Source organism: Molothrus ater, unplaced genomic scaffold (assembly GCF_012460135.2).
Source record: "Molothrus ater isolate BHLD 08-10-18 breed brown headed cowbird unplaced genomic scaffold, BPBGC_Mater_1.1 matUn_MA510, whole genome shotgun sequence".
Classification (NCBI taxonomy): domain Eukaryota; kingdom Metazoa; phylum Chordata; class Aves; order Passeriformes; family Icteridae; genus Molothrus; species Molothrus ater.
The window spans coordinates 124727-139229 of NW_023416846.1; the positions used below are offsets into that span (position 1 = coordinate 124727).

Consider the following 14503-nt stretch of genomic DNA (forward strand, 5'->3'; position numbering starts at 1 on the left):
AAACAGCTGCTCTCCATTGCAAAACCGGGAAGAGCATCCTAAATGCTGGATAAATTTGGGGTTATGCAAATCCATGGTCCAAAACGAATTGAAAAATGGATTCCATGCACTCCCATACCAACATATCAAGGGCATACAGCACATTTATAAAAAACCCATAGAACTTTGCCCATCGAAAAAACTCATAGAAATGTCTCTCCGACAGGAGAATTCCGTCCTCTTCACCCCATTTTTGCCAAAGGGCAATAAGTTTCTCCTCTGAAGGGGAGAAATGAACCTCGGCCTTAGTGGGACGACCCCACCACCTTTGCAGCCATAATCTGTGAAGGCCAGAATCTTCAGGAGGGGAAAAACCAACAGTACCTTGTGACAGTGTCCAGCACGCTCTGGCCAGCTGCTTGGTGCTGCTGAGCTTTCCAGACATCTTCCTGGAGGCTTTTCAGAAGGTTCTCTCTGTGGTCAGCCTTGCTGTGAACTCGGTCCAAATCAGGATCCCAGTTCTTCAGCTCCTGTCTAGAATCCACTTCTGTGGTCACTTATGAGGTGAACATCAATGCCACACACTCGGGGTTTACCCAGTGCAGCACCTCCTCTGGGGTCTCACCAATCGATGATTTTCCTCTTCAGTCACTCGGGGTCACCAACTGTGACCATGTTCACAGGGGTTCTTGGATGAGGGAAGAGATGAGAATGTTTACTCCATGTTCAGAAGGCTTGATTTATTATTTTATGATATATATATATTACACTATAACTATACTAAAAAGAAAAAGGACAGGTTTTCTCAGAAGCTAACTGAGCTAAGCTAAGAGAAGAAAAGAAAAAAGAAAAGAAAAGAAAAGAAAAGAAAAGAAAAGAAAAGAAAAGAAAAGAAAAGAAAAGAAAAGAAAAGAAAAGAAAAGAAAAGAAAAGAAAAGAAAAGAAAAGAATGATAACAAAGACAGCTCTCTCAGACTCTGTCTGAGAAACCTTGGTCCTTGATTGGCCATTAATTATAAACATCCAAGCAGGGCCAATCACATCCAAGAGGGACCTGTTGCATTCCACAGCAGCAGATAATAATTGTTTACATTTGTCTCTGTGGCCTCTCAGCTTCTCAGAAGAAAAAATCCTAAAAAAAGGATTTTTAGTGAAAAGATGTCTGCAACAGTGGTGTTCACCCCCTGAGCAGGGATTACCCCACTGTTTCAGGTTGCAGTGTAAGATGGAACCAAATGCATGTTTTCAATCCCCATCTTCATCAACTGCTATAAACAGGCGGGGCAGTGTTCTTTATCTCTTCCATGACTCAGCCCTGATAACACCTTCCAGGGGAGAGATCTTCTGGGAATGGGCCATTGTGTGTCACTGCAGGACTGATAAAATTCCATCCTCCCATTGTGGGATGCTCCGCCCAGGGGGAGGATCCAAGCATTCCTACCTGCATATAAGGTGAGCCTTGCAACACCAGGAGCAGCTGGCCTACTGGATTCCCAGAGGACAAGAGCTCCAGAACCACCCCTGGACCTCCAGAGGAAGACCAGACCCTTCTACAGGATCACTGCTTGGACAGAATCACGTTCATCACACCCACAGGACTGCAGCCACCATTTAATGGGACTGCAGCCACCACTCTGACCAGCAGGGTGTCAGGTTATATCTTGACTCTGTCAGTTTAAGGCAGCGTTTCTGAATCATTGCCTTGATCTTCACTTTCTTATTAAATTGCAATTCTGGCTTAGACTCTCCCCCAGGTTTTCCATTAAACCAGTACAAAACTCAACGTGCTGATCCCTTGTTATCCTCCAAAACCAGAATTTCCCATTCCCAAACATTTGCTGGATGGAGAGGAAAGCTGAGAGGAAGAGGAAGATGTCCCAGGACACCCAGGCAGGTGAGGAGGAAGTCAGTGCCCCTTTTCCCCTCTCTCCTGCTCCATCTCCCAGCCCAGCACAGCCCCCGGCTGCAGGACAACCCTGCTGCCAACCCCGTCCTGCCGGGGATGCACTGGGGGGATCTCCTTCCCCTTCCCTCTGGCACGGAGGCAAATCCCATCCTCTCCTTGTCCTTCCTCCCCCAGGGAAGAAGCTAAGGATGGAGACCAGGGAAGAAAAATCTCCATGGCAGAACCTCATGGAAGAGGCCATTTTGAGCGGCTCCATGGCACAGGAATCCAATGGGGAGGAAAAGCCACGGAGATCCCACAGGAGGAGGGGCTCCAAACCTAGCCCAGGATGCTCTGAGGAGGAAAGACCCACCCTGTGCCAGGAAGGTGGACAGAGCTTCAGCCAGAGCTCAGAGCTGGTGGTCCATGAGCAGCTTCATGATGGGGAGAAGTCCCACAAGTGCTTGAAGTGTGGGAAGAGCTTCAGGCAGAGCAGCACCCTGATCAGCCACCAGATGATCCACACTGGGGAATGGCCCTACGAGTGTGGGGAGTGTGGGAAGGGCTCCAGCTGCAGCTCAGAGCTCATCAGGCACCTGCGCATCCACACTGGGGAGAGGCCCTACGAGTGTCCCAGTTGTGGGAAGAGGTTTCAGAGCAGCTCCAGTCTTCTCCACCACCAGCAGATTCACACTGGGGAGAAGCCATTTTGCTGCCCCGACTGTGGGAAGGGCTTTAAGCACAACTCCAACCTCATCAGGCACTGGCACATCCACACTGGGGAGAGGCCCTATGAGTGCACCCAGTGTGGGATGAGCTTCGCCTGGAGCTCTGCCTTGACACAACACCCATGGAGGCACCGGGAAGCAAAGCCCTGCAAATGCCCCAACTGCAGGAGGAGCTTCGTGCACTACTCCAGCTTCATCCCCCATGAGAAAACCATGTTGGGTAGGGCCCGGGTGATCCATGTTCCCCATGATCCATGCTGGGAAGACACCTGTCCCTCTTCCTTCCCCGGTCAATGACATGGTGTGGAACTGAAGAACAAAACAATCTGGCCATGGCCGTGTCATTACATTCACTCCCACCTCAGGTCATTGCCAGGGACAGGAAAGGGACTCTCTCTCTCTCTCTCCACAAGGAGAAGGGTGTCCTTTCCAGGTGGGAGAAATATGTTGCTGGGAAGAGCCAGTGAGGTGTGTTGTAGTTTTCCCTGTAAATAGCTTTATTTATCCCTTCTGTTATCAATATTGTTGCTGTTCCTGTTCATTTCCTTATCTCATTGCTGTTCCCACTAAATTGTTCTTATCCCAGGCCAGGATCTTTGCCTTTTGTGCTTTCCATGGGAGGCGGGAGGGCAGCGAGGGCAGCGCGGTTTTAGCTGGAGCAGGAAATTGGGGAATGCCATTCCTGAAGCCCGGCCCGTGGAAACTGAGCATCCCAGCTGGTGGCAGCCCTGGTGGCCCTGGCAGCAGCCTTGGGAGCGGGTCCCTGGCTGGGGCTGTGGGAACCTCTTCCCTCTGGTGCCCAGGGACAGGAGTGGAGGGAGCGGCTGCAGCTGAGTCGGGGCAGGCTCAGCTTGGATGTCAGGAAAAGGTTTTTGGCCAGAGGCTGCTGGGGCCCTGGCCAGGCTCCCCAGGGAAGGGTCCCAGCTCCAGGGCTCTCTGAGCTGCAGCAGCGTTTGGCCAGCGCTGCCAGGCCCAGGCTGGCATTGTTGGGGTGTCCTGTGCAGGGCCAGCAGTTGGACTGGAGGATCCTGATGGGTCCCTCCCAGCTCAGCCAATTCTGTGGCTCTGGGATCCCATCAGCCTGGGGATGGGGCTGCCAATGGTTGCCATGGCAACGGGCTCTGGCTGCAGGCCTGAGCTGGTCAATTTCCATGGCAACCACCCCGGCATGGGGTCTCCATGGAGCTGCCAAGGGACTGAGCATAGCAACAGGGGCTGGTGATGGTTGCCATGGAAACTGACCATAGCAACAGGGGTGATGGGGATGGTTGCCTGCTCAGGATCAGATTTGTCACATTTGCCCCTCAGAGGGGCTCCATGGGATCTTTCCAAGAGTCTCCAGGCTGTTCCAGAACTGGAAGGTCACACGCAGAGACAGGGGCTCCATGGAGACCTCCCAGGGGTTTCTGGGGATGGTAAAGAGCCCTGTGGGCAGAGGCAGTCACAGCCATTCCATGGTGACATCCCAGGACACCTTGGGCTGCAAAGGCACCGATCTGTCACAGGCACTCACGGGGGCTTCACGGTGACATCCCAGGAGTCCCCAGGCTGCCAAAGAGCCGGGATGGCCCAGACACTCACAGGGGTTCCTGTCATGGGCACAGTGGGACCTTCAGGCAAAGTTTGTTAGAGAAGCTCCTGTTGGGTCACAAGGTGCAGAAAGGATCCCCAATGGCCCCCACAGATCCGCAAATGTCACCTTTGAGTCAGAGATGACACAGACTCAGATCAGAAGGCTAAGGGCTAAAAGCCACCTGTTTTTTCAATGATCTTTTTTTATGTCTTGGTTTGCTACAGGTGGACCTCATGGGTCATTTAATCAACACATTTCACATGATTGGCCAATTAAGACAACACCCTTCAGTAAACAACTTTATGGAAAAGAGACAACTTATTACAAACATTGTCGGGGCATTGTCAGTTATAGATGTTTGTTTTATGTTGGGGCTTTCTGCGGGCTTCCTGGATGGGGGAAACCCTCCTGTTGCTGTTCAGTGCCAGGTAAAAGGAGATGCATGGGACTTTTTCAGTCTTCAGCTTCTTGTTTATTGTTATCTTATCTAAAGTTCTGCATTGCTGTCTACACCAGGCTCAGCATGCTGGAAAAGCACCACAAAATGGCCCCAAAATGTATGGTTTCAAGGTCTTGAAAAATTGTCTCATCAAATTAACTCTTAAAACATACATTATTTCTACTTATCTACCAATACCTCTCCCCTTGACTGTCCACATAACCTCTGCACTGTGCTTTCCTTGACCAATCACCCTGTGCCACCAACACTGCAGAAAATGGACTAGAAGAAGAAGAAGACAGGGACTACACCCCAATTCCTCCATCTTGCTTCCTATCTACACCATACTAAAAATCCCAAAACCTGAATTTTTCACCCAACTGACATGCTATACTACCCTCGAATCTATTTCACACTTTGGTAAATTCTAATCGATCTCAAAGCCTTGGATGTCCTCTCCATTGGCAAAGGTTAAAAGTAGTGTTTCTCTGGGGGTCAGGACCCCTCAGAGCAGACAGAGAAATATTCCCTGTGCCCTGGATTCCCACACATTTAACCTAAAAAACTTTAAAGATTTTAAGTTACCCAAAAATGATCCAGGTAAGTAGAATTAGAAGGAGAAGAAATAGAGACCAACAGAAAGACAGAAGATCCATAGAAAGACACACACATGGGTACCAACTGCTCAGGTTATAGCATCACCAACAGAGGAACCCCAGCAGAAGGCAGGATCCACACCCTGGGCTGGCCTTGTGCTCCGGCTTTTCACCCCCAGGGCCTTCAAGGCCCCGCCCCTGGGGTGGGACTGCCAGCTGCTTGTCCAATCAGAGCCAGGGTAGCACCAGCTGCTGCTGTGTGATTGATTGACAGTTCAGCCAATCAGAGCTGGGTTAGCACCGCCCCTGCTGTGTGATTGACAGCTCTGCCAGGCCAGGGATGGGCGCGGGGCTCTGTCCCACCACAAACCAAGGCCTGACCCAGCCCTGGCCCCACACGGGCATTCCGAGCATCCCAAGGTGTCTCGGGACATGGATCTCATCCAGCCTCTGACAGCCACCACGGTGACACTACGGAACCTCATGGGGCCATGGCTCAGTTGTGACAATGGAGATCCAAGGAAACAATGGTGAGACTGTGGAATCCAGGAATCATGGAATCAAGGAGACCATTGTGCAAATCATGGGCCCTATGGAAGCAAGGATCAGTGATAAACTGTGGTTTGATTGTGATTGATTGAAAATAGAAACAAGGAGCCATTGTTTCACAGCGGGGCTGCGTGGGGCCAATGGACCCTTGTGACTCTGTTGGGGCTCATGAAACCAAGAAGCCATTGTGACATTGCCAGACCTCATGGAATCAAAGGAGACCATTGTGACAGTGTGGGCACCCATGAAGTCAATGGAACATGGAACAGGTCTGCCTGGTTTGGCCTCCTGGGGGCTGTCTGACAGGTCCCACTGAATTTGGCATGTCAAGGGCCACTTCCCATCTGACCGTGAAGCACTGGGGCTCTGTGCTTTTATTCCTATGGGACAGAACGGTCTTTCTTGTCTGGGCACCCATGGCCAAAATTGGGATTCTGTGTCTAAAATTCCCTATATCCAAGGGTTACTCCCAGACAAAATCTGCCTGTACAGTCAAGTCTGGCCAGCCTTGGCCTCTGGTGACTGCCTCTCATCTGCCCCTGCACCACTGGGGCTCACTTGTTTCCTTCCTATGGAGACCATTGTGACACTGTGGAGCATTGTGGAACCAATGGGCCATAGTGACACTGCAGGCCCTTGTGGAACCTGTGACACTGTAGGAACTTGTGGAACCAAGGGGAACATTGTGACCCTGCAGGGTACCATGGATCCAAGGGGCCACTGTGACACTGTGGGGCCTCATGGAATCAAGAACATCTTTCTGTTCTTGTGGAACCAAGGACATCACTGTGGCTCTGCTGGGCTGCATGGTCCCAAGGGGCCAGTGTGAAGCAGCAGGGCTTTGTGGAACCAAGAGGCCATTGCTGCATTTCAGGGCCTCCTGGAGCCAAAGGGCCGTTGTGATCATGCAGGGTACTGTGGATCCATGGAGAGCATTGTGGCATTGCAAGGCCCCATGGAATCATGGAGACCATTGTGACCCTGCAGGGCCTCATGGAAGGAAGGGGCCGTTGTGACACCATGGGAACTTGTGGAACCAAGGGAATCATTGTTGCACTACTGGGCCCCAATGGAACCAAGGGGCCATTGGACACAACAAGGCTTCATGGAACCAATAGACCATCATGACACTGTGGGGCCTTGTGGAACCATGGAGACCATTAAGATCCTTAAGGACTTGTGTAATCATGGGGCCATTATGTCACCTGAGGGCATCATGGAAGCAAGAGAACCATTGTGGCACTGCAAGGCCTCATGGAAGCAAGGAGCCATTGTGACACTGCAGGGCCCTATGGAAGCAAGGGAACATGAAATAGGTGTGGCTGCCTTAGCCTCCCAGGGGTAACCTGACAGGTCTGACTGACCTTGGAATGTGGAAGGCCACTCCCATCTGTCCCTGAAACACTGGGGTTCTGGGCTCTTCTTTTTATGGAAAAGAACTGTCCATCTTTTCCAGGTATCCATTCCCAAAATTGGGATTCCACCTCCAAATTTCTGTGTATCCAAGGATTGCTCCTAGACAAAAGCTGCCAGGACAGACAAGTCTGGCTGGTCTTTGACTCCTGAGGAGCAGCACTCACCTATTTTCCAAACACTGGAGAGTACTCTGTGCTTTTCCTTATATGAAAAAAAAACCAAACATCCCTCTACTCCAGGCCCAAATGTCTGAAATTAGGACTCTGCATTCATAATTTCAAATATCCAAGGGTTGCTCCAGGCAAACCTGCCAGGACAGACAGGTCAGGCTTGCCTTGGCCTCTGGTGGTTGCTGTTCATCAGCTCCTGAAACATGGGGGCTCCGTGGTTTCCTTCCTATGGAGACCAATGTGACACTTGGGAGCCTTGTGAAATGAAGGGGCCATTGTGACACTGCAGAGCACCATGGATCCAAGGGACCATTGTGACACTGTGGAGCCTCGTGGAACCAAGGACATCATCGTGGCTCTGTTGGGCCGCATGGTCCCAAGGGGCCAGAGCAAAGCAGCGGTGTGGGAGTTAGCCCAGCTGCAACTCAGAGTCAGACAGATTTTACCCCGGAAGAAATGGGCATGAGTTCCAAGCCCTGGGAATCATTTGTTTAACTTAGGGTGAGTTTGAAATTTCCCCAATAAGCCTTTAGTGTTGTTATGCTAACTTGTCCAAGTTCTATTCTCCTATTGGTTACTTGTTTCCCTTATATGGAAACAAATATTGTCCAGAGTGTTCTATCCCCAAGGTTTTATGATGTTGCTTCCCCTTTTTCTCAGGTTTTGGATCCTGCCCCTTGTACTGTGCTCAACTTCTTCATGTTTATTTTTTCTCACCCTGTTATTAAAGTTCTTTTTGGGCAACTCCATTGATCCTGCTCCTTTTCATTTCCACCACCGTCGCCCTGAAGTCAGGGAACCAGAGAGGTTTGTCACAGCCACCTTCATTGTGAACTTTGGCGCCCTAATAGGGACCATGACACTCAGGGCTCCCTGTGTCAGTCACGTCAGCTGGGGTTAGCTGATGGATAGGCCAGTGCTCCCCGGGATTTTGGATTGTGCCAGGACCAGTGGATTCATCGTTGCTTCAAGGGACCTTGCCCAGGATCAGCAGGGACAAAAATGGTTTCACCTGCATAGGATTGCAGGTGGGTTTGGGGAAATGCAAGACATTTATTGCCCATTTTGTCATTGTGTTTTTACAATATGCACCCACGTCTCATAATTAATTTGGGGTGTTCAGTGGCTCTTCCCTATAAGGCAGAGAAAGAGAAAAATGGGCAGCCAGATGTCCAAAGTAGAAAGGAACGTATATGTATGCTTTAATTCTCACTGATCATGACATAACATTTTCAAAGTATGAATTAAAATCAATCATGAAGTGGATCATTAAAAATTTTCCAGACGCCTCTGCTGATGAAATCCATACCACTGAATTTTGGGACTCAGTGGGAGTTAAACCGTACAACATTTCGCAAGCAGTGTGTCAGAAACTCAATCCATTGGTCACTCCTAAATCGGGACCTCCCATCAAACCTGCCTTTCTCAGACCTTCCACGATGGTCCAAGATGGCAATGGCCACGCTGTCGTGGAGCATCATGCCCTGGAGACTCAAGACAGAAGGAGCCCGAATGTGGCTTAGGAACCCGACCATCCTCCCTCCATCTTGGCTCCTCCACTTCCTGCTACCACAGCCTTCTCTTCCGCCCTGAACGAACCTCCAGACTCCACCCCCACAACTGCGGGTCACGCCCCCACTGTCAATCATCCTCTTCAACCTGGGCCATGCCTCCAGTTAAGGAAGGAGACTGGCAAATAACCTCAAAACTCCTCATTGCCCCCGTATGTTATGAAAGAAGGGGGCAGAATCCCAAGGATCAGCCATTGGTTTATGGGGAAATCAAGGATCTGTGTAGGGCAGCTAAAGACCATAGGAAGGACTTACCTTGTTTTAATGGCCTAATGAGGGCCATGTTTACAGCACATGTCTTAACCCCCTATGATTTAAAATATATTATGACCATGTTGTTGTCACCTACAGAATACACCCTGTGGGAAGGGGGATGAAAGTCTTTACTAAATCAATTAATAGCAGACTGTGCTAATAATGAGGCAAGGGTGGAATTGACAATCAACCATCTAGCTGGGGAAGGACAACACAGCATACCAGATGATCAAGCAGCAGGTATCCCCAGAGAAGTATTGGATGATATCAAAGAGATGGCTTTGAAAGCTTTAATCCAGGTGTCAGATGGTAGCACCCCCAATTTGGACTACCTTGGGTGGCTGCAGCTAAAGCTTTAGGACAATTAGACCATCCTGGGTGCCTGTTAAGTAAGCAAACCAATGCTGCCTCCCTCACATTGAGTGGGCTGCTCTCAGACACAGAGACCATCAGACACGCCACCTTGCAGAACAGCGATAGAGTTTTTACTCTGGGCACATGGGCATGGCTGTGTAGATCTGAGGGCATGTGCTGCATGAACCTCTCCAGCCACAGCCACTCAATCCACAAGAGCATTCAGGTACTGAAGGAAGGGTGCAAGAAGCTTCAAGTGGAAAACAAAGACTGGGTCAATAAACTCTTCCAAACCAACGTGACTAAAGGGTTGGATGATGTCTAGCTAAAACAGGACTATTATTTGTTTCAGTGGTTGTTGTTGCATTGTAAATTGTCCCATGTTTGTTTGGATGCTTTTAGAAAGTCTTACAAAATTCTTTCAGTTTCATCTTTGTTGTAAAACAGGCTGAGGGAAGATAACCAACACAGGCTCCTCATGGACTCCTTGGTGGAGAGAATGTGAGGGCAGGATGGCACAAAAACCTCTCAGAGACTCAGTGTGGGAAGGAAAATCCTTAAAAGTACCTAAAAATATTCTTAAATCCATAAAGTACCTTAAAAACCTTGAGTATCTCAAGGCATTAATGAGCCCCACTGAGTGTCAGTACAAAGCTCTCCAGGGACTCGTTAAAGCAGATAACTGGGGCCATGATTGCACAAACCTCTCACAGAGTCTGGATCAAAAGGGAAACACAAAGTACCTTAAAATAACTGAAGTACCCTGAAGTATTAATGAGCCCCACTGAGTGTTGTTACTGACAAAGCCTCTCCAGGGACTAATTACAGCAGATAATTGGAGGCCATGATTGCACAAACCTCTCAGAGACTCCAAGGCAAAAGCCAAACCCAAAGTCCTTTGAAAAACCTGCAGTCCCTGCAGGGAGCATGAAGGAGCCCCCAGGGCCATTGCTGAGCAAGGCTCCCCAGGGACTCCTTGCAGCAGATCCTTGGGGCCACTGGGATGTGGGCTAGGGGGGGATGCTGAGGGCAGCACAAGGGGCTGACAGTGCCCAGCCTGGCTGGGGCTGTGCCAGGAGGCCCCAGGGCCTCAGCACAAGGTGTCTCCTCCCAGCCCTTGCTGGCACAGACCCTGCTGTGCCCCAGGGCACCAAGACTTGGCTTCTCTTTGTCCCCACCTGTCATCACTGCCTGCAGTTCTCTGCTCTGCCTGGGGCCTGGGGACACTTGCTCAGTCGTGTCCCTCTCTGGGACCCATTAAAAGTCCAAGAAAGTTTGGAGTTGGATTCTGCCTTGGAGTTCTGGAGAGGTTTCTTCAGCTCCCTCTCAGGGACTGATGTTCAGGGCCTGAGCACAAAGGCCCAGAGGCTGATTAAAGTCCTTGTGCTGTGTCTGTGCTGCTGAGCTGGGCTGGGCTCCTGGCACAGAGGCAGCTCCTGGTCACCAAGAAGAGCTTCAAAAGCACATTTCTCTTGATGAGCAGCACTTCTGCCAGCCCAGCAGGGCTGGGGCACTGCCTGCAGCCAGCCCAGGCACAGCACAGAGGCACAGAGAGCTTCAATCAGTCAGGGCTGGGAAGGGGCTGAGAAGTGCCTGGGGCACAATCACTGCCAGCCCTTGGCACAGGAACCTCTGGCTGCAGGACAATGCAGCTGCAGCTCCTGGAGCCATCTCCTCAAGCTGGAACATCCCAATGACTACAGACCCTGTGAGTCCAACTCTGGGTATTTCTGGTGCAGGGGAGGTGAAATGCTCATGAAGCTCTGACATTCTGAGGGTTCTGGTCAGTCATAGAATATTTCCAAAACAATGAATTTAATAAAAATGAGGAAATTTCCAAAAACTAGTTAGGTATGCAGTTTCCTACTATTGGAGAATGGCAGCCAAGAGGAGATAAATATTAGAGGTTGCTTAAAAATTATTATTATTAATTTTGTAAAGTGCCTGAGACATCTGAACTGTTCCTTTTAGTGATCAATAGGTTCACAGGAGATCCCTAATGTGCTCTCAGCCATTCTGCCCATGTACAGCAGCAGCATCACCTTTGCTGGAGCCATCAGGCTCAGTCTGAGGTGTCCTTTCTCCAAGCTGCAAACAGAACCTGCCCCCAGCCAGTGCCCTGCAAACAGGCAGGGTTCTGTAGGGCCAAGGAGAGTGCACAGAGTTTTGGGGTCTGTGGGTGCTGGCAGGGAGAGATCAGGCACAGGGAAACACCTGCAGGAGGGAAATCTGCAGGAAGCAGAGAGAAGATCAGGCAATGAGAGAAAACAAAGCCCAGCAATGCTGTGGCAGGGAGAGTTTAGAGATGCCCACAGGAGCCCCTCCAGTGCAGCCCCTCCCTCTGAACAAGCCCCCTCCCTCCTGTGCCCCAGCCAAGCCTCTGCCCTCAGGGCCGGGGCTCCAAGGCGTGCAGCCCCTCCTGTGCAGGCAGAGCTGCAGCAGAGCCGTGGGGCAGCTCTGCAGCCCCGGGCCCAGTGTCCTCTGCAGAGCACAGGGCTGGGAGCAGCTGCCCGGCCCTGGGGGCTCTGGCAGGGGCACAGCTGGCTCAGGGTGATGCTGTCCCCAGTGCCCGGCTCTGGGCAACGCTGTCAGTGCAGCCAGGGAAGGAGCTGCATCTCCCTTCATCCAATGCCATCAGAAGGACACTTGGAAGTCTCCCTGAGACTTCAGTCCAAGCTGGGAGCTTCAATCCAGGGTGCAAACCTGTCCCAGAGCATCTCTGACTTATGAGATTGATGGGCAAAGGCAGAGGTGTTGTGACACTGAAAATGCTGGTGGGTTTGTGAAATGAGCAATGTGAGTCCTTGGCTAGAAATGTGGAACTGGGCTGTGGTAGAAACATCTGCTCTCAGCAGTACCTGGTGATATTTTAGGGGAAGCATGGGAAAGTGATCACCCTCCACCTGAGAAAGGTTAAAGCCCAAAGAATCTCTGAACAGATGACAGAATGACAGACCATCTCCCCTCCGTCTCCACTCATCATCTTGCCCCAGGGAAATCACTCTTCTCCCTGAAGGCAGCAGAAATGCTCAAGGTTTGATATCCAAAACTACCAGCAGAGACATGGGGGGAGCTTATAAAGAAAACCTCAGAACTCCTAAACATTAAAGACCATGTCTGAGTGTTACAGAGGAGGGTGTATGGGGAATGGCTTTGATTTTGGATACAGGTATGTCTTCCAACTCTTCACTGTCCTATTCTCCATGAACAGGTGCCCATGTGCAGCCCCAGAAAATGTTGAACAGCAGCTCCATCAGGCACTTTCTCCTGCTGGCATTGGCAGACACGCGGCAGCTGCAGCTCCTGCACTTCTGCCTCTTGCTGGGCATCTCCCTGGCTGCCCTCCTGGGCAACGGCCTCATCATCAGCGCCGTAGCCTGCGGCCACCACCTACACACGCCCATGTTCTTCTTCCTGCTCAACCTGGCCCTCAGCGACCTGGGCTCCATCTGCACCACTGTCCCCAAAGCCATGCACAATTCCCTCTGGGACACCAGCAACATCTCCTACTCTGGATGTGCTGCTCAGCTCTTTTTCTTTATGTTCTTCATTGGAGCAGAGTTTTATCTCCTGACCGTGATGTGCTATGACCGCTACGTGTCCATCTGCAAACCCCTGCACTATGGGACCCTCCTGGGCAGCAGAGCTTGTGCCCACATGGCAGCAGCTGCCTGGGCCAGTGCCCTTCTCTATTCACTGCTGCACACGGCCAATACATTTTCCCTGCCCCTGTGCCATGGCAATGCTCTGGGCCAGTTCTTCTGTGAAATCCCACAGATCCTCAAGCTCTCCTGCTCCAAATCCCAACTCAGGGAACTGGGGCTTCTTGCTGTTAGTGCCTGTGTGGTATTTGGCTGTTTTGTGTTCATTGTTTTCTCCTATGTACAGATCTTCAGGGCTGTGCTGAGGATCCCCTCTGAGCAGGGACGGCACAAAGCCTTTTCCACCTGCCTCCCTCACCTGGCTGTGCTATCTGTGTTTATCAGCACAGCCACATTTGCCTACCTGAAGCCTCCCTCCATCTCCTCCCCATCCCTGGATCTGTCATTGTCAGTTCTGTACTCGGTGGTGCCTCCAGCCCTGAACCCCCTCATCTACAGCCTGAGGAACCAGGAGCTCAAGGCTGCAGTGTGGAGACTGATGACTGGATGCTTTCAGAAACATTAAACTGCTGGCCAATTTCTGCAAATCACTTTTTAACAAAGTAATGTTTGATACTTGTTGTGGTTTCATTTCTGAGAAAATTTTTCTTAGTTTTACTTTTATAATATAGTCCACAAATAAATGTAATTCCTTGTGCCATTTGTTATTTTATTTCTCTCCAACTTCCCTGTGTCCACAGACTGTGTCAATGAGGGGCTGCGCTCTTGGTGGCTTTAAATGAACTAAAAAATGTCCCAGCAAAGTTTTCTGCAGAGATGCCCTTTTGTTGCCTTCTCTGGAGCTGCAGCAGCAATGTCTGTGTGCAGAGCTGGGGCAGATCAGTGCTGGCCCAGCAGCTGTGCCCAGCAGCAGCAGCAGCAGCAGCACTTGGTGTTGCCAGTGCTGCTGCCGTGGCCCTGCCCCGCTGCCCTGGTGGCCCTGGTGTTGCTGCAGGGCCTGAGTGCTCTCGGGGCCGGGCACAGCCCTGGGGGTGGCAGTGCCGGGGCTGCAGCAGGGACAGGCCATGGGCACTGCTGGGGCAGCGCTGACGCCTCAGGCCAGGCCCTGGGGGCTCCAGGCTCCTTGCCCAGGCTCTCTCAAGAGCACGGCCAGGCCAATGCTCAGCACAGAAACCCCCGTCAGCAGCCCCAGGCTGGCCCTGGGCAGGCTGGGGGCAAACAGCATGGCTGGGGCTCTGCAAGGGCCCTGGGGCAGATGGGAAGGAGCAGCAGAGCAGGGGCTGATCCATGCCCAGTGCGCTGCACAGCCCAGGCCAGCGTCCCAGAGTGTCCTCATGCAGCTGCCAACAACATCCCCCCTCTGCAGCCCTGGCCTCTCCCCCAGCT

The 14503-nt window shown here is 51.3% G+C and overlaps 1 protein-coding gene across 1 annotated transcript; it reads left to right on the forward strand.

The window, feature by feature from the left end:
• Window positions 1-12749: 12749 nt before the first annotated feature.
• LOC118701451 (olfactory receptor 14C36-like) lies at window positions 12750-13682 on the forward strand. The gene has a single exon (XM_036406070.1). The coding sequence runs from the start codon at window positions 12750-12752 to the stop codon at window positions 13680-13682; it is 933 nt and encodes a 310-aa protein (XP_036261963.1).
• The last annotated feature ends 821 nt before the right edge of the window (window positions 13683-14503 follow it).

Excerpts from the sequence above, each read along its gene's own strand:
- LOC118701451 (XM_036406070.1), top strand. The coding sequence starts at position 12,750 with ATGTTGAACAGCAGCTCCATCAGGCACTTTCTCCTGCTGGCATTGGCA.